The sequence below is a fragment of the Malurus melanocephalus genome, unplaced genomic scaffold (assembly GCF_030028575.1).
Source record: "Malurus melanocephalus ecotype Western Australia unplaced genomic scaffold, MMel_1.1 scaffold_74, whole genome shotgun sequence".
NCBI lineage: Eukaryota > Metazoa > Chordata > Aves > Passeriformes > Maluridae > Malurus > Malurus melanocephalus.
Genome location: NW_026623306.1, coordinates 1725229 through 1745699, shown reverse-complemented (window position 1 = coordinate 1745699; position 20471 = coordinate 1725229). Strand labels below are relative to the sequence as shown.

At 40.5% G+C, this 20471-nt stretch overlaps 1 protein-coding gene across 5 annotated transcripts in view; it reads right to left on the bottom strand.

The window, feature by feature from the left end:
• Positions 1–365: 365 nt before the first annotated feature.
• The window catches only part of TTC39A (tetratricopeptide repeat domain 39A), a 46368-nt gene continuing 26262 nt past the window's right edge, over positions 366–20471 (bottom strand). For 3 of the 5 annotated variants that reach the window (XM_057367056.1, XM_057367055.1, XM_057367054.1), the window contains exons 9-18: positions 18040–18148; positions 17329–17396; positions 17141–17200; positions 16206–16367; positions 14527–14618; positions 13428–13548; positions 10819–10930; positions 8902–9016; positions 8113–8229; positions 366–5145 (exon numbers count right to left, since the gene is read on the bottom strand). In XM_057367056.1, the coding sequence (XP_057223039.1) occupies positions 5025–5145; positions 8113–8229; positions 8902–9016; positions 10819–10930; positions 13428–13548; positions 14527–14618; positions 16206–16367; positions 17141–17200; positions 17329–17396; positions 18040–18148 (1077 nt within the window). In that variant the 3' untranslated portion in view covers positions 366–5024. Of the gene's footprint in view, positions 5146–8112; positions 8230–8901; positions 9017–10818; positions 10931–13073; positions 13197–13427; positions 13549–14526; positions 14619–16205; positions 16368–17140; positions 17201–17328; positions 17397–18039; positions 18149–20471 lie in introns of those variants that run through there. The other 2 variants (XR_008965381.1, XM_057367057.1) reach the window with 2 other exon arrangements.

The window sequence follows — 20471 nt, the reverse complement described above, 5'->3', positions numbered from 1 at the left end:
CAGATTGAGGGAGGCAGACAAGGCAAGAACTCAAGGGGGGAAAGATGAATCACTCCAAAATTGTTTTCTGAGCAGGAGAGAGACATCCCAGCTACCATCCCACTGAGGCAGAGCTCTGCTAATCCAGAGGGAAAACAGATGCCCTTCAAWTCTACAGCATAAACCAGCATTTTCATGACCCCACTGCAGGGGTCTTGCTACATTGCTCRTTTGCCTTGGGATTTATTCTTCTAGAAGGCTGCATAATGCACATTCCTGCAGTGTGATCCTACTGCAAACCATTAGTACAGGCCTCCAACCTCTGCATTTTCCTCAGYCATCATCAARSYTTTTTTTTKYTKYTTTTTTTTTWAARTATCTCGCCTTTTTAAAGTGCTGAATTTAATGAATAGTCCAAACAGATCTGATAACTTTTCAAAAAGCTTTGGTTCCAGAACCTGCCACCACTGTGTGTGAGTATACATAACTAACCCTTTCTCACCACATCACTCCATTRCCTTCAGGCCACAGACACAAAACTGCTGTCACTATACCTTGTWAGCACGAGATGAACTTTTTTTGGGCTTTTTTTTTAAAAAGGAGCATGCAGGGGGTTATGACTGCTCTGTTTCGCATTCTTTCTGTGAAACAGTCAAGGAAAGCAAGTAAACTTCACTGCAATGCATAATTCTAAATAAACATTTTGCTTATGCTTAGCCAGTGATGAAAAGTCCTGAGATTTTAAAAAACCACAGAAAATAATGGAGCACAGCCCAGTCCTACAGCAACGTGGCTGAATTTAAGCAAATACTATGCAGAACTCTACYACAGTGCAATGCAGGTATTTAATAGCTCTGTTGCTCTTCATAAATCTTTGAGACAGGGATTGACTGAGCATGTTTTTAAAAGAAAACACTTGTATTTTTTTTTTAAAACACCTGAAGCAAACCTAGATAGCATCTGTAAAAAATATTCTATGATGACAAATCATTCAATTAAAACACTTGCTGGTACACGCTTTGCACATAATCTGCCACCAAAATGTATTTGCAGAACGTAATGAGAAAAGAAGCAAGTTCATTTCTAGTCTGTTCAGGTTTCCCAATCTCATTCGTCAGAGACATTGCCAACCATTAACCATTTTCCTGTAGAGCAGTAAACAACATGACTCACCTCTTTATCCTCTCCTCTTCCTCCCAGAGGGGGAACGGCGTTGAATATGTTGGTTTTGGTCATTTCATATACATTTGCTTTGCTGCTGTGTTTTTATGCTTGAGAAGGCAAAGAAATGCATCTTGCAGGTGGAGCTGGAGGCTGAGCATTGTGTTTAAACTCATGGGAGTGCTTTTTGCATTCTGGGACTGACCTGTAGGAAAGCCTTGTCTCACACCGAGGAGCAKTGCTTGATGCCCCTGTTGGGCCAGAGGCACAGAAGCTGTCAGCCCGTGAGCTTTTAGTCTTGGACCCAGGCCACCAATAACTAAAAATACTAAAGCAYTCGATACTGAATTTGATGCCAAAATCAGTGTGAAATGGGAGGAAATGTTTGATGTGATCCTGTTCTAYGCTGCTGTATTTCATAAAATGCCATTTCCTAAGCCAAGTTTTGAAATGCAAACAGCCGGAGGCCAGACAGGCACAGTCAGAAGGGGACAGTCCTTAAGCCACTCATGGCACGTGTGCACTGTTGATTGCAGCAGAGCTGTGTGGCAGCAAGCAGAGCAAGCTGCTGTGCCACAGGTGGAGTTGAGCAATCCTCAGCGGGTGTTTCCAGATCACAGTAGTTCTGTGTCGTGTTTGACTTCATCAAATTCTCTTCTAATGGTCCAGAGCAGCTGTGACAGGTTCAGCCCAGCCCARCATCCTTCACCCAACAGTTTGTATCTCGTTTTGTGTTATTTACAGGAGCTGGGAGTGGATGTGGTTGCACCTCAGACCTCAGCAGGAGCTCCTCCCTCAGTCACCGAGACCTTGCACACAGGGATTCCACACATCAGAGCTCRTGATTAAAGAGATGCCCCTTTTACTGCCTCTACCACCTGCAGGTGACAGCATTTTCCCATGGGGCACCACAGCCTGCTGCAGACATCCAGGAAATGGAGTACACATTTCTATCCCTCCTTGCTTGCTGGCAGGAAACCACTTACTGGTGCTAGGTAAAAACAGTATGTAGAAAAAGAAATAAAGTTTGTAGGTTTTATGGTAAAAGTCCTACCAAGTGTAGAAAACTTTTCTACTGAGTTAATAATTTTGCCTTTAGGTAACATCTCTGGTTTTGCTGAGGATGGGGAAGAGTTGATTGCAGCAGTTGTTGTCTAAAGCTGGTGTACAGAGCAGGTTCCTCAAGCAATGCTCAGACACTTCAGTGTTTGGATGCAGAAGGAACTGCTCTTCTGCAGTTGAGGCATGGACTACACCCATTTGCAGCAGTACTTCCATTTCCTGAATCCTGGGCAGTGCTTCAATGACTGATTTGCAATTCCATGACAATATTTGCTATTTTCTGCTAAGTGAATRCCCTGAGGCTGAGAACTCACACATTTGTGCTTCCCCTGATTCACTGCATCTGGGACTCCAGACTGATGAGGCAATTTACTGTCACAGAGAGCTGCTCCAGACACCACGCAGCAGCTTCCCAAGGAGCAATGGAAAAACCAGCCCAGCATCGACCTTCCAGCCCAGACCCCACGGAGTTTTGATCCCTGTCATGGAGGAGCACCAAAATGAAGGAACTGATGAGCAGAGTGATGCTGGGCAATTCAAAATATAATAGATCGAAAAATTTACACAATGACAACGTACCAGACCTTCCACTCATCTTTTCCTCAAATGGATTCGTGCTGTTACAGTMCATAAATCCTCATTGCATAAGGAAGGTGATTATTTCCTATGGCTTGGGCGCCAAGGAGTCAGAGTGAAACATCACAGYGAACTACAAAGCACTCAGCTGAAGCTGGAGATCAGATCCACAGTGTCACTGGTGCTGGTGTTTGAGGAAAGATGACTGTGAAAATCTTAGAAAGGTTATGAAAACCTTGGGAAATCTTGGGATTTTCATTGCTGCAAAGCTTCAGGGAAGCTGGCTGAGTATCACACAGTACATCCTTTGTGTGATGTATCTAAGATCAGGCAAAACTGAGCTGTGGGTGAAATTTCCAAGATGAGAAATGAATCTACAGTCAGAAGGATTGTTCACTTTCTGCAAAGCACAATTTATGCTAATTTTCACATGGCATTGCTTGCTGCTTAAAAGRTGCTACAGTTGCCAAAATATTTGAAAGGGACACAACTGGAAGAAGAGGCGTTATATGCATGAAATAGAACAAGAAACTTCTTTTATTCTATACAAAGAATGAATTTTTACACTGAAGTTTTGATGTGCAGCATGTAAATAGCGTAACTTTATACTGAATTTTATCTGAATCGAGAAATTTGTCTGAACTGAATTTATCTGAGAAAGTCACTTTAAAAATGTGTCTTCATCTATGATTTTAACTTGGGAAGACTTCTATAAAGGGTATCTATTTTTAAGACAATGCAAGTTCTCCTTGTTGAGGAACTGATGGTTCTGTCTCCTTGCATATTAATTTACAGTTATAAAACAATTTCATTTCCTTTGAGGAGCTAAAAGAGAGCTATAAACTGTCAATTTTCTCTTCTGCTGGGAACAATCACTTTAGAAAGGATATTCACTGTGAGGTACATAGACATGAATCTTCCTGACAAACATCTCCATCGGAGAAAAAGGGCTGTCAAAAGACCTCCCATCTCCACCCATCAGAATGGGTTATGGGGAAGAAGCTTTCAGAAGGGAGGTAGAAGTGTGCCCCAGAAGCCCAGAGGCATAGAGGCATGGAGCTAGCCTGGAGAGCAGCAAGCACGAGTCAAAGCTGTGGTGACACCAACTTCACCAGTTTTGCAGCAAAGCAGGAATTCCAAGGCAGGCAGCATTGGAAAGCAGACCCAGCTCATTGCTCTGTTCTCAAAGCCCCTTGCACAGAAAATCTCMAAAAAAAAAAWCAATAAAAAGCAAAAAGATAAAGGGCTGTGCTTTGTGCTGAGGGAGCCTGCTCCAGCCCCAGCTTCCTCCCACAGGGAACATCAGCCTCTTTCAACAGGGACATCTCAGGCTGGGAATCCTAAAAACAGTCACCGTAGGAAGGAATGGACTGTCACAATAACTCCTGGATCCCTCTGCAGCCATTGCAGTGTTGCTGTTTCTTAAATGACCTTCAAGGATTTGTGCTTTAAATTTGACATAGGCTTCAGATTGTATTCATTCTGACAAAAAAACCATTTCCTAAGAACCTCCCGTTGTCAAAGAGGCAGCAATGCAGTTTTACACCGTCACCACCTTTCCCCCYGCAATCCTCTGTAAATTAATTCAGCTGCTACCAGCAGCAGACTCGACAGGAAAACCAAACTAAAGAAAAAGTCAAGGTACTTGCATAAGGGAGACCATTCTTTYCACCAGCAGGTTTCTTACAGAAGCAAAAAAGTGACTGGTAGAAGCTGGTAAAGAGCAGCTGTCTGTTCACAACTAGAAATGCCCAGCATCCAGAGCTCCTCCCTGCTGTGAGATTTTCTCACATCATTCCAACTAAGCAGGTTCTGGGAAAAAGCAATGCTTTCCTTCTCAGCTGCAAGCAGTATGGAGCCAAACAAACACTTAGAGCTAACTGAGATTAAATCTGGGAATCCTAAAAGTTTTGCTGTTTGTTTTTTTTCAAATGTTCCCCTTTCACTAAGCAAGCTACAGCATAGTGTTGCTAACACAAGAAAAAGGCACACGATTGAAAAATGAATTACACAGATGTAAGTATTCAAAAAGCCACTGTTGGAAAAACAATATTTTTCAGGGTTATGGTTGGTTTGAGAGATTTTTTGCCATGTTATTACACTAGATTAATGTTTTATGCATCACCTTTGAAATTTTAAGTTATTTGGTTTTTCACTGACTTGAAAGAGAAGGAAAAATCATTCTAAAGTGTCAGTAATTTTCTGCACCAAAGTTTGCAACAAACAGAACATCAAAGAAGAAAAAGTTACGACACTGCCGAGGCTCCACAGTGCATTCCATTTTCTGGGGCGGATTTGGCTTGGTGCATGGCAGCTTGAATTCTGAAATGTGTCCTTGTTTCCATGGAGTAATTCTTGTAGTTTTGTCTGAAACAAAAGAAGATCCATTCAGTTAATACATATTTTTAAAACATTYCTAAATTATCTTTCTATTACTGTTTTAAGCAAAACAACTGTAGACAGCAAGAAACCCTTTCTTCACAAGCTCCTTTGTTGCCTACTCTAAAATACAAGGCATGTGCTCCTGGCCAAACAATGCAGCTCTTTGTTCTTTATTTGTAGTTCCATGTCTGGCAATTACCAGAAAAATATAGCTTAATAAGGAATTGAATCTGGTCCACTCAATCAAAATATGGAGTTCCATATTAATTATCTGTAACATCCACTTAGTTTACATTCAGAAATTAGAAAACCTTTTCCCCCTCTCAAAGCATAAGTGACAGATTTGAATACAAATATTTTCAGCATTTTCGAAAGTAATTTTAATAAGGCAGACTAATTTCAAGAAAGTAAAGAGGAGAGGGAAAAAAAAGAAAGAGAGAAGGGAAGCTGTCCTGAACCAGAGGAGGGAAACATCCCATCTCCATCCTATGGGTGCCAACAATGTGAATACTCTGTGTAGGAAATGAAGCCAGACAATTTGCTGCTCCAAAAGCTTGGAAAGAGAAAGTGGGCACACACCAGATTCCATTTCAGCTTTTGAGGAGCGATTCACCATTGCAGGGAAAGACTGGCAGGATTTCTACCCACACACATCTAATGCCTGACTCCACACTGTCATCTCCCTATAGTTCCCAGGAGCTCTGTCATGCTCTAAAGAGTTACTGGGACATTCAAAGAATCTGTATTTTCATGSAAGAGTTCATATAAAGAAAAAAGAAAATTTGCCCCAGGACCACATGGAAAGTGCAGATCCTACTTAGCAGGAATTAACATGTCAGCTCCTACAGGATGGATACAGAATCCAGATACAAAAGAGGATTAGACCATGCTAATTTTCTTGTAGAAGATATTTGTCATCTTTACAGAAATATAACATTAAGTATTAAAGTCTATGTAGCTTAACAGCCTTTCAGTTCAACATTCATAATTCAAACCAAGCATGGCAGCGTGGTATCTGTCTGTGGCAGTGCCAGTCTCTTGGGGAAAACAAGGAATTCCATGCCCATCCTACACCAGCTTAGAATTTTATGTATGAAACACCCAAGAGGCTGACTGAGAAAAGGAGATGCCTGGGTTCTGCTGTGTGCTGGTCTAAAACCCCGTGGAGTTCTCCCTTTAAATTAAACAGATTTTGTCATCATCATTATTAAAATTAAACATCAAATTAAACATCATTTTGTCATCAGAAATACAGGGCCTGTATTTCTCATGAGTACACTGATATTCTTGTTTGGAGTTTACAGTCATGCAAATAGAAATATTTCCATGCRTGACCAAGCCAAAACTGTTTATCATCTCATCCCACTCTTTCTCCCAGAGCTGAGAATCCAAGCCAGCAGCAGGACGTGGATTTAGGTCAGGCAAATCAAGCGTCATGCACCAGCCAAGCCTCGCCTGCACTGCTGCCAACTGCAAACAGAATTCTGCAGCCCCAGCCCCTCCAACGCTCTGCTCTCCCTCTCGTGGCTGCTGAGATATTCACTGTTTGTAGGTGAAAGCTCAAAAACCCAGAGCATTTTAATGCCACAGGTGGGAATGTAAGAGCTGCACCTTTATTTATGACTGACTGTAATGAGATTTTTTTTTTGCATGTCATTATAGTTTTCACGAGTTCTGTGAGCACAGCAAGTGTGAGTATCAGCTTTCACACACAGGGCAACAGCACATTTTTCAGGGCTGCTTTCTGCTGGTGCACTTCTTTAAGCCAAACACCTTCTCCTGAGGGGGCCYGAGACACCCAGAGCTGCCAAGAAAAGGTGCAATGGCTGAGCAGCAATGACAGAAGTTGCAGCTGGAATCAGCAGCTCCAAATCAGTYATTTCTAGACCTCTTCTTAAGAGAGATTTGAACAAAGGAAATGAGGACAGGAGGGGTGTGTTTTGAGGAACATGAAGCCCATTGAAATACTTTCCATTGCACTTTCCTAATGCAATTTCTGCTGCTCTTARTATCTTCCATGAATCTTCAGAGAACAAGGCTCACAAGCACAGGAGATTAAGGATTGCAATATTTTAATTTTTGTGCTGACAAGCATTTGGCATAATCTTTGGTAGGCTTAATTTGCTATTCTGACTTGAAGAATGGCCTGACTTGGTCAAAAAACAACATAAAAACTCAGTCTGACCTCTCTACACTGGGGGCAGTTTTGTGGCTGCTCACACCTGTGGCAGTGACTGCACATCTGCACTCATTCAGGATCCAGGAGAAGGTGAATTACCCCTGCTGCTGCTGCTGCTGGATGCTTGAAGAGGGGGAGAATTGTTTGGGTTGGATTCCCTCCCTCCTCACYACTGCCAAAATTTTGGCTCAGCAGAGAAGTAAAGGTTCAAACAGAGGTAAACCYGGTATTTTGTTAATTTTAAGTCTAACTTCCTGATAAACCTACTTTGCTAGAAAAGTCAATGACACAAAACAGTCAAAGCAGGTGTTTCAGTTGCCTTGATGCAGATGAAACAATACAGAGATACCAAGTGTAACCTGAAGCATTATCTTAAATGCATTTCATCAAGGAAAGAAACAGGCACTGCTGGCCATCAATTCAAGTAATGCTATTTTAGCCATAACACAGAGCTTTGATTAAATTTAATACATCTTTATATGAAATAGACTACAAAGATTATTACATTTTGTTACACATGGATTATTTCTTGTGGAAGACTTTGACGTTCCTATTAACATTTTTTTTTCTCTTTTCAGAGCAGAGGGATGAGTTCCAGACTGAACAAATGTAACACCTACCACTGGAAAGGTCCAAACCAAAACCAAGGCACACACGATCCCATTGGAAAAGTGAAACAAGTTTCCATGATATTAACAAAATTATTCTGCTTCCTGCTAACCAGTGAAACACCAAACTGACCCTTCAGACACCAACAAAACCTTTACACTTACTTTGCTTTTTCCAGAAGTTTTATTGCTTCTTCTCTTCGGTCCTGGTCTAGATACAGTATTGCCAGCTCCAGCAAGGCATTTGGAATTAGATAATGGTCATATTTTATCTTCTTCTCACTGCATTGGAAAAGAAATAGCCTAGAGACCTTGGAATGATATATTGTTTCCTTCATTTAACAGCTCCCAACACAAATAATTAGGAGATTAGCTCAGATCAGAAGGAGCAATCAATCTCCATTACGACACTTGCCATGTTCTCCATCMAAAGTTCCCTTCTGGGTTATTAAATGTTTGTTTTGCATAAGCATCCTATACAATAYGTATAATCTCAGGATTAGAAAATAATGCCTTTATTATCAGGGAAGTGTTAGAAAAGATGACAATATCATGAGCTCTACCCATGTGAGCTGCCAAAAAGAGCTGCCATTCACCACATGATGTACAGAAGTTCCCAGTGCAATTATGCTCCCACCTGGCTCTGCAGAGTGCATTTGGGCTTTTGGGGTACAGCTCCTTCTTGACTGGGAAGAGGAAGGGAGTAAAAAAAAGAGAAGTGGTATCTGAAAAGTTTTGTGCACCTACAGTCCCCAAGAAAATACCTCAATAAAAATTGCAGATTTGAAGTTCTTCAACACATAGCTAACAACACTGGAAATTAAAATTGAAATACCTTGAAGTAAATAGTAAAGATACTGCAGTCCTCTCCCTTCTATTCATATCATGAATAGGTTGTATCTCCTGTTACTTGAAAMTCAAGAGCTCTCCTACATGCCAGGTATGAAAACTTACTTTAAATAGATGTAATTAAAATGGTCTTCTGCTTCTGAGATCTTGCCCAAATGCTTGAGGCATAATCCCTTTAACAGCTTTATCACACACCGGTCATCTGCCAGCAGTTCTGTAGCTGCAGAAGGAAGAAAATAGCACATTTTAGAAAACTCTAGAACAGAAGAGACTTTCCTACCTGTAGAGAAACTTCTWCAAAGCTAAGTGTGAGCTCAGTCCATCTAGTGAAACACAGGAAAGAACTAGCTAGTGAAATTAATTTAATGCAAAGACAAACACACATCAACCTTTTCATAAATTGATCAAACTTTGCCCAAAAATTGTTGGGCTGATCTTTCCCTCCCTACTCCCACTGAAAAGCTGTTTCACAGTGTAACTGCTCTGACACCTAAAAACTAGTTCAAGATGTCCATTTGGTAAATATTGTAAATTTACAATCTCTCAACCTTATATCTTTAATGCMTTGTACAACTCTTCTGCTTTCCTGACTTGGCCTATTCATGGGCAAGAATTTTATCAGTTCTCCACCTTTATTTGGCTAAACAAAACCATATGAAACTTTGCTACCCGTGCCTCACATCTCACCATACCTTCTTTGGAGTTTATTCTTCTGAATGGCCAGAGTCTTACCAGCCTCACCTAGTTCAAAGTCCTTACTATCAATATCTCCATTAAAAAATTTCTGCATAATACATTTCAAAGAAAACATCTGAGTTTTTCATAGTCAATCCATATAGCAGCTTATTCTCAGACGTTTACAAGCAAAATCTTCAGCTTTCTTGGTTCATTAAATATGCCTGAAAATAGCAAGTCAATAYTTGGAACAGGCAACACTTTAAATTGTTAGCATGTTTAAAATATATCCCACTTTTCAATTGCATGTCYTCATAGTGTTCTAGAAACATGAATCTGCTACAAATCCCTGCAAAATACAACCTTATCCACAATTTGCCAACTGAAAAAAAGGGAACAGAGAAATATTTTGCTTATTTAAAATAATGACACAAGATGGGTGACAAAGAAGGTGAAAAGGTCAAAGGCTTTTTTTTTAAGATACCACTTTCACTGAAAATATGTTCCAATTCTCTTTTTAAATTAATTAAAAATAGATAGTTTTTGCCAGTCTTTCAGGCAACTCTTTCAAATCTTGTGTAACTCACTGCACAGAAGACCAAGGCCTGAGAAAAGACTGCAATGCAGTGTTTTAGCCTATATTCCTTTGTCAACAGGGSCCTGATCCTTTTGCAGGAAGGTTGTATATAATAGTAATAAGATCAAATATTGGTCAAGGGAAAACTTAGGGAGAAAACCTGTGCAGACTCCCATAGGAATTGGGAAAGACTGACAAGAAATAAACACCAATTCAATTTTCTCATGGAYAGCTAATTAAGAGACTGACAGAAAATATGGTAGCAGAGCCTGTTTCATTTCAATCCTGTATTGTGCTCATTGACAGGAAGGCCATCCCTGGTGTCCTGGATTTCTGCAGCAAACTGGTGACACCACAACATTCAGCCCAAAGGTCACGTCATAAACTGACAGAGCTTTTAAAACAAAAAACCAACTCCTCTCCTATTTATCCTTCAAAATTGAAATATCTGAGGATAACAATACTTTAGGATCCAAGTAATCAAAGTCAATGCATATGCTGATTTTGATCTAGCAAAATAAACARTCCTTTAACACATCATAAACCATTCCTAACACACATCTGTGGATGCAAAAATYACTTGCTATTATTGTAAGTGATTGCTATAACAAAAATAAAAAAATTCCTCTCTGCATAAACAGTTTATGGTTTCATTATCTGAGTTCCTCCCGTGATCCAATGAACTTTACTAATGAGTGTCTCTCTAYTCACAGATAATATCTTTAGCTATTGCACTGTAAAGTAACTGCTTAAACCCTACCACTGGTTACCTGAACTTCTTGCCAATGCCTCTTCTGCTTCATTTAAAGTCTCTAACATGCCTTCTGTTAAGTTGGGACATTTTCCAATTACAGCATAGCCATTCCAGATATACATCATTTCCTGGGATCAGGGAGAAATGACAGCATCATTAATTACAGCACTGGATAAATGTAGTTGTCAAATGTTTCAGTTTATCTCTGCATGAAGAAAAAGTTACAGGTTCCTTAAATAAAGTCAGTTTGTCAAAATGTGTTTTCATTGCAACTGAAAACTCGTTACACTGGTTTTCAGAACAAATTAGTCCTGGAAGACACCTCAAGAGCCACTTAGTGCACTCAATGCAAAGGAGATGGCTTGAACAGAATGCAAACACAATCTYACTTTTAGAAGAAGGCAAGTACCAACAAAACAGACTTAAAACATACATGGCTCATGGCTAATTGTCCCTTCATTAAGGTCTCCTTTTGTTTTGCAGTTCTATCCTAGCCAAGTCATTAATACCCATAAATAACTGCAATATACCRTTTCCACAGAAAAAGTATGAAATCTCAGGACAGCAAAACAAACCTAAAAGAAAACCAAACTCTCTAGTCTTTATGCCAAGTTTCAAACAAACCAACAGAATTTTAAATCTGAACTCTAAAYCTGTTATATTCCTCAGGTTTGTTTCATGTTCCCAAAGAAAGTAACTTCATTATTCAACTCTCCTTAGAGTAAATTTTATTAAAAACTATTTGTTGATTCCTATTTGTTATTGGGGTTCTTAGAGTATATCACCAAGTGTGTCCATTACTACTATCAATCACAAAGACACACTTAAAACTGGCCCTCATGGCAAGTTATTCAATCATAGAATCACAGAATATCCTGAATTGGAAGGGACCCACAAGGATCATTGATTCCAGCTCCTGGTCYTGCACAAGAGCACTCCAACAATCCCACCCTGWGCCTGMGAGCATTGTCCAAATKMTCCTTGAGCTCTGTCAGGCTGRGGCTGTGAYAATTCCCTGGGGARCCTGTTCAGTGTCCTGCCACCCTCTGGGGGAAGAACCTTTTCCTAATATCCAACCTAAAYCTCCCCTGCCATGGCTTCACATCATTCCCTCAGGTCCTGTCACTAATAACCAGAGAGAAGAGATCAGTGTCTAATCTGTTTATTTTATTTATTTACACGACCTTGTCTGTGTGTGATAATTTAAAGCATTTGGATAAAATTTCTATACAGAATAGCTGAATTGTGGAACTATGACACAAAAAGCTGTCAGGCTAGAATAGCTGAACCAGCATGTTAACCCCAGTCACTGCTGCTTTCACCATCTGGTCTCTGTTGATTGAAAAACCTGAGTTTACTGTACCTAGTGCAGATTCATTAATGTGGTTTTTAAGCAGAAGTATTCAAACCACATTTATTCAAGGCTGAATCTCTGAGCTAAGACTGGCTTGTTCTTTCCAGCAAGTCTCTGATAATGAAAAGGAAAATCCTGAAGATGAGATTCTGCCCCCAGTTCCACATCCATAAAGTGCTTTTATCTGTTCAGCTGCGGCATCTGCTGCCTCGGAAACGCAACTGCACAGCAGCCAAGGRCACTGTGCCCGGCTGGAGAGCTCCTGCTACAGAAACCTGATGTGTCGAAATCCCAGCAGGATAGCCCAGCCAAACCCCAGGTGTGTGCACTCCTTCCTCTCTGAAACCTGAAAGGCACATCAAAGTAACCTAATTATTTCTCTCACTTCAGTCTTATTAGTGGCCCCTGGTGAATACTCATGCTCTGCTCTAACAGCTATTTCTTCAAGAGGCACAGTGTCACACACCCCTGGTGGGCTGGGGAGTGGTCTCCAAGATGCTTTCCTTGTCCTGGCATTTTCTTAATGAATATTTACTAATTATCCATCTCATTCTTAAAAACACAGCAGCTCAAAGTGCTGCAAGTKTTAACACCACTGCACTTGGCAAAGCCCTGGACTCCAAACCCTTTTAATGTTCTTTTTTAGGTGTTCTTTGTAGGCGGATTTTTGTAAGTGCACCATGAACGAGGCAATGGGTGCCTCATGCAGCTGACCACAGGGAACAGGCCAGCATTACAGGGAAAAAAAAAATAAACAAAAAAACCCCAAAAGCCCCAATGGAGCGGCCAAAGGAGCCGGTTGTTTCATCCCAGCACCCATGAGCACCAAACTGCAAACATTCAGGGCACATTAAACAGCTCCTTACATGCAGTCCCCAGTCCTTCCATTGTTCCCTTGACACCACCCCTCCTTGTACCTTCMAGTCCTCTGTTAGCAAGCGACAACGACAGAAGAGACCCAGGGCAAAGTTCCTCTGAAGGGAACCAAAAGAAAGCTGTTGGGAGCACGCTACTCTATAGCTGGAATAATGAGTTACACATGCAACACTTCTACGTGTCACAAACAACTGGCTGAGTTCCCTGTGGCTGGTGCATGCCCCAGTTTTACAGCATTCCTMGCATTCATTTGGCTTTGCTTTGGGAACATTCCAGTCTCCTGCAGAGGTTTTACCTTAGAAACATGGAAAGATACTATTCTAATTATCTTGGGTTTATTTCTGTAAATCACATAAATGTTGAAAAGGGGATGTGTGTGGATGTTTCTAACTTACCAAAGGTGGGACAGGCAAAGGAACKGGGTTTGAAGAAAGATACCGTCGTGCTTTCCGAATTGCAAACTTCTCTGTGGGCAGAGATTTCCCTGCAATTTTCAGTTTCAGACTGGGAACAATCCTGAAAGTTTAAAGGAAAACATCAGGAATTTTCCCCCTGCGAACCTCTGGGATGAACACACTCAAACTTTAAAAAAAATAAAAAAAATCAAACCAAGGAGAACTTAAAAAAGCTGTTACACACTGGGCTATTGCTACCTTGGGGAAGCTGAGCAATACATACTCACAAAAGCTGTCTTTATGCAGGGCACGTTAATCTCTAGGCTTCCTCTTTAATCAAGCAGGAGGAGAGGGACTCTTCCCCACTGAAAGATTAAATTAGATGATGCACCTGACTTATAAAGGGCTCATCTCTCTTCACAGATTATGAAAGAGGCAAACTAGCTTTTATCTTCCCATTCTCCCAAAGACTAAAACTATTTATTCATAATGGATTCCAAATTCAGTGAAAACTGCTTATAATGATTACAAAAGACAGAAAACTTGAAAAAGTATCATGTAAGCACATAAAAAAAATTAGATTTCATATAAAAATTGTAAACCCTAAACTAATCAAATATTCTTTGCTCCAGCAAGCATTTTTGAGCTTAAATATTACATTAACACAATGAGGTTATCTCAGTGTGTTAATAATGCATATATTCACTTGCACATTTAAATATTTCTTGCTTCTCTGAGACTCAGAACCCACAAATCAAGTTGTGCTGATGTTCCCACCAAGGAGGAACACATCTTGCAGCACAAGCCATTGAAGGCTTTCACATCTTACCTTCCATTTTGATTGAACAACTGAAAAATAATGTGCAGCCATTGTATGCCCAAGAGAAAGCTGCAGCCACTGTATGGCCAGGARAAATCTCTGTCTGAACTCAGGGTCCACTTTAGTCAAAGGGATGTTTAACTCTGCAATTTCCTACCAATCCAGCACTATTTGCAGAGATTTTTGAATCTGCATGATGGATAATTTTGCCTCTCATCCCCAAACACTGTGACATGAAAAGATAGTAAACCATTGTAACTGTGAGTTTGCAAACTTTACCTAAATAATTCAACTTCGCTGTCTCCRAAAGGACTGCAGTCTTCTGGTCCAAACATACTGAGATAAGCAGCTTTCATGTAAATGTAAGTAGCCTGCAAATGCAATGAAGAATATCTATACAGAAAAAGGAATTTAAAGCATCACCTTTATTCATATAAAGCACAGAGCAACAACATGGAGGGAGAAGTTGCTGCTTTTGCTCACAGTCTTACAAAAATTTGAGTAAGAGGTAAGTATTTTACAAAGTGAGCACAGAATATTGCTTTTAAATCATGTGTGTTTACTTTGTATCAGTTTATACTTTGTGTCAAAATTCCAAGAACAAACCTCGTGCTTCTGTCAACTAAGTTTTTTATACTCTTAGGAACACATGCTAGAAAATTTAAKAAAATGTCATGCTCAGATAAWAAAACTAATATTATACAGTCTCTGTGTCCCATGACAACTTGGMAACATATCCCAAATAGTAGTTTCTAGAAAACAGTCACTCCCTGGAGTTTGASAGAGTAGACTTTGGCCTCCTCAGGGATCTGTGTGGTAGTGCACCACAAAGATAAAGCCCTGGAGGGAAGAGGGACCCATGAAACCGGGTTAATATTCAAGGATCACATCCTCCAGTCCCAAAAAAAAAGAAGTCAGGCAAAAACTCCAGGAGGCCCATGTCAATGATAAAGGAGATCCTGGACAAACTGAAGACATGAAAAGGAGACCTACAGAGGGTGAAGGGAAGGACAGGCAGCCTGCTGGGAGGAATACAGAGAAATTGTCTGAGTAACCAGGCACCAGGTTAGGAAAGTTAAAGCCCTGGCCAGGGATGGCAAGAGCAACAAGGAAAGATTCTATATGTATGGTGGAGATAAAAGGAAGACTAGAGAAAATGTGGGCCCTCTCTGGAAGAAAATGGGAGACTTGGTTACCCAGGATCTAGATGTGGCTGAGGCACTTGGAGGTTTTTTATTTCAGTCTTCACCACCAAGTGCCCCAGGTTCCCTGCCCAAAAAGGCAAAGGCAGAGAATGTGAGATGAACTGCCCAGGGCAGGAGAAGTTTGGTTTCAAGACCATCTAAGGGACATGAGGGTGCACAAGCTCATGGATCCTGAGGGAACTGGTGGATGAAGTTGCTAAGCCACTGCCCATCATTACTGGAGAACTCATCCCAGTCCAGGGAAATTCACCCTGGTTATAGTACTCCTATAGGAATAGGGAAAATATAGCCCCCATTTTTAAAAAGGCAAAAAGGGAAGACAAAGCTACCAGGGTTCCAGACAGAAGAGGTTCTCCCTTCCAGATGCACAGGGATGGGCCCCATTTCTAATTATATTTATTTATTCCCCTGGAGACGCCACCATGGCTAACCTCACTCATCACCARAAGAGCTTTTATCCATAGTATAATTAAAGGAATGGCAACTTGCACCATTAATTGCAACATTTGATGACACAACCAGTCAATACACAGCATCTTTAACAAACTGCTCTTCATCAACCAATTGGGCCCAAAAGATTTCTGCTTGCCCATAGCCTGTCCAGATTTGAATGTTTGCAATTCACATTGTTCTGTAACAGTCACAGCAGGCCAGGCTTTATGTTACAGTCTGTATCTTCGAAGCTACAAAAAGCACCTCAATTTGATTGAAAGTTAATAGATACTACAGGGCTTTCTGCCCTCCTGAACTCACCTTTGACCAAGTGTTTTCTTTGCTCAGCAGGTCTGCATAGAAAAAAGCCATCTTCCACTGGCGCTTGTAGGTGAAGCACCACATCAGTTCCCAGTAGCACATGTGATGAAACTGCTTCCAGTACTGCTGAGCTTCACAGCATTCCTCGTACCTATTGACTGCCTGCACACAGACATTTCCAAACACTGCCTCAGTCACATGGACATGCACAGACAGARGGGTTGTAACTCACTCTGGAGCTCCAGGATCTGCCTGCATGGCTCCTGCACCTTCCAAATTAYTGACAGCCCAGCATTTCCCAAAAATCACAAAGGTTGGCTTTGCACAGGAGATTCYTGGCTACACAGTAATCCTGGTGTTAGCAAGTTTACCCTGCCACAGAGCTCCCCATTCCTGGAAGTGATATTACCTCTAAGCATAATAAAAATGAACGTTTGTGTCTAGGGAAAGGAGGAAACTGAAGGCAGAGGACAGATGCTCTGCTGATATTTATTGCTGCACTTCCACAAATTTCAAGGGAGCTGCTGCCCTGCACACCAGCTGATACTCTGTCTCAGAGTATTCGGGATGTGTATTCCTCGTTCCTAATTTTTTCAAGTCTTTTGTGACTCTCCACTCATACTGAAGGCAAAGGATTACCACTGGGTCTCATTGAAGAGACAGTTTGCATCAGGATAGGAAAGACAATAAGAAAACTGCGTGATTAATACTGGCAGACTAGATTATCAACAGAAATTCAAAGGGGTAGCAAAATGAGGTGGAGAAACAAGTYAGTCTAAATAGTTTTCCAAATTCCTATTTGTAATTCAATAAACTACAAATCACATATAGGCCAAAGCCAGAGGAAGCAGTAGCCAAAGAGGAAATATCATTCCCATAGGAATTTTTCTAAAGCTTTTGAAATTTACWTTCTCAAGAGCAAAATGATTACTTACCGCATCAATATTACCCTTTAGTGTTTCTATCCTGCCTGCAAAAAACAGGAATATGGCTCCCTGTAATAAATAATAATAAAAATACAAGTATTCTATAACAGTTTTCAAGCTGACCATACAATCTAGATCTTGTTTTTTGGCAAGAAAGCATTAAATGATCACACTAAATGAATTATGATTCATTTTACCTTTGGATAGCGAGCCAAGTAAGGCTTAAGTAGTCTTTCTGCCTCCTCAACATTTCCTTTTCCTGTCCCTATAATGTGTAAAAATGCAAGTGATAAAAATAGTTAGAAAACAAAGAGAGAAAAAAACCCAAAAAACAAAGACCAGGAACACAAGGTACTGATTACCCATCCTCAATTAGCCAAAATGTTGGTTCCTCTCTCCACTAAGTGAGGCATAAACACAGGTTGGTGCTGCACTAAGGCAGCAGCAGGAAGCCCTGACAAAGTTGTGCTTCCTGACTTGAAAACTCAGGCACAGACAAACACATTGTGTGGAATGGTTTAGCAGCAGATAACACAGAAGTTCACGTTAGTGGGAAGCTGACACCACCCAAAAGAAATCCACCATCAACAAAGCATTTGTCATTTGCAGCCACTTCTTTAACCTCCCCAACAATGCACCTGGATACTGAAGATAGATTTTGTTCTCTCAACTTTCTTGGCCATCCCCATTATCTCCCTTCTTACATGCTAAACAAAGCTCCATCTTGAACATTAAGACACACCCTTCAGTTATGATCACTGCTGCAAAATGACCCACAGACAAATTACATTTAATCTGGTTACAAACAAACAAACAATTCACCAACAAACAGCTGATGGAATCATCTTTCTCCCCTTTGTGTCCCACAAGAACTAATCAAATGCAAGAGTTATTATAAACAATCTTACCTAACACAAAGGTCATGAAAGTATGATAGCAAAGCAACAGCATGGTACACAGCACCGACCTAAAGCTGTATGATGATGCTCCTTCTTGCAGCTGCAGCAGACCATGCTCCTGTGCAAACACAGGGAGGGGGAAAAAGGCTTGGAAAAGAACCAGAGCAGGATTGTGCTGGCTTAACTTCTGCAGTGTCAGATMACCCATCAAATTCCCCAAAAGGCACTGACATACCTTGCTTACACAGCAGTCAAAGGTAAAAATACACTTATTAATTTATCWAATAGTTTTTCATGGAGTTACTGCTTAGCTTGGAAAACACTTGGTGACAGAGGAGCATTATATGGTTAACATAAGAAAATGAGAGAGAACTAATCATCATGATCCAAGTGCTGCTAAATAGCATTCCAGAAACAAAACACAGARTTTTGAAAAGCAAGACAAAAGCCACATATCACCATTGTACAGTATATCATTGCTTCAGAAGATTTAAAAGTATCAAGAAAATAAAATCTGTAACTAGCAGAGCAAAAGATGTCAGGGCAAAAAGACATTTTTAAGTATGCCAAGAACAAAAGGAGCTTTGCAATGATGTTGGCCAACTACCACCAGTGGAAAAATATGATGAAAAGAAGAGTATTTCTGTTCCCTTTGGGAAGAACTAAAGCAATCAAGTGTAACACTGTGTTCATATTCAATGACAGCATGATGGATAACCAACTTTAAGGAYTCAAGTTCCTGAGGCAAGAGCATTTATCAGCCTATTCTAGGGCTAGTTCCATGATATCAACAGGAAGAATATTAATATGCAAATGTATCAAACAAGAGAGCTGCCTACTTGTAAACATGCACAGTAAGATGTCCACTGTGTGCTGGGGAAAAATCTGTTTAAAAATTACTCCATTGTTTTCACATAAATGCAATGTTTTTTGTGATTTTGCTTCTCTTTKTTTTTATTTTCAAAATACAATGCATTATATTAACTCCTGCTACAAGGAAAAATATGACTCATACTTGCAGATCAATTATTATAACATCTAGCTGGGAAAAAATAATGAAAATACTGACTTGTAAGTTACTACAGTTGGAATTAAAAGGTAGTAAGATCATTATTGAAAATCAATAACTTCATGGAAAGCACTCAGCAAAATAAAACCCACTTCATTTCCTGCAGAAAGCAAAAGTTTAATTGATACAAATGAGCAACAAAGTACGACGCATTCAGGCTCTTCAAACTGCCCAGATGAAAACCACAAATATTTGGATTTTTAAAAAAGTATCACTTTGACATAGAAGTAAGAGAAAACATTCTGTGGAACGAATTTTGGCCAAAAAATTTTCCAAAGTATATTTCCAAAGTACTTTTGTTGCCATGAAAAATCTTCAGGCTTGATATTTCACTGAGCCTTTACTGGCACTAGGCCTTACAGCATTTGGTATCTTCCAAGCAATATAAAAAAATATAAAATGAATGGGAATAGCACTAAGAATGATTCAAACAGACTTTGTCATATAAAATAATGTAACCCTTTGTCGAGTCGATCTCAATTATGTTTTTGTCACAGAAGTTTATTTTAGCACAGACAAAGTTATAATCTGTGTGGACAAGGAATGAACCCACACCCACCTTACACAGGACTGCATCCTGGATAGCAGTAATGGGATTAAGAATATTGTCCATTCATCAGCAGAGGGCTGCAAATCTGACACCCTTAATTCTAAAGGCTTGAACTGAGTAGTTACACAGGCACGAGAAGCTCACTGAGCAAGTTAGCTCACTCTGTGGAATGTCCATAAACCTATCTAGTCCAGCAGATGTAYTAAAGACTGTTTATTTTTCACTCTGCCACCTGAATGTCCCAAACTTTCTGTACTGAAGTAGTAACATACATAGGCAGTAGACATACCTAAAATAAAAGAAATCTAGAAGTAGTTGTGATTAGCATGACAACACTTGCTTGGAGAAAACACTGCACCAAAGCTGCTTCTCTTAAAAAAAACCCTTGCAAACTTGTTCTGTTCCAATGGGAAACCCAGCAAATAGAAATATGAAGGGTGTCACTGGGAAGCACGTTTTACACCCCACGCTCCCTAGCTGGCCTCCTGAGGCTCCCTCTGTGCCTGGCTGAGGCAGAGACACTCCTCCAAGGAACAATTTGGCACAGCAGCCTGGATCAGGCACGTGAATCACCTTTCCAGGCACTGCCCTTTCTTTCTCCACAGGGAGCCCACAGGGATTTGCCAACAAACCCCATCAGCCAAGGGAGTGCCAGGAGCTGGGCAGTGAAATGCTCAYGGGGATCAGACTGAGGATCTGCAAACCAAATCACAAGCAGCTACTTGAGCCTGAGGACTAACTCTGCAAACAAACTGCACTCACTTAGGGCCTGGCACCAGTGAGTACATTATATTTAATTGTCAGGACACACCTTCTAACCAT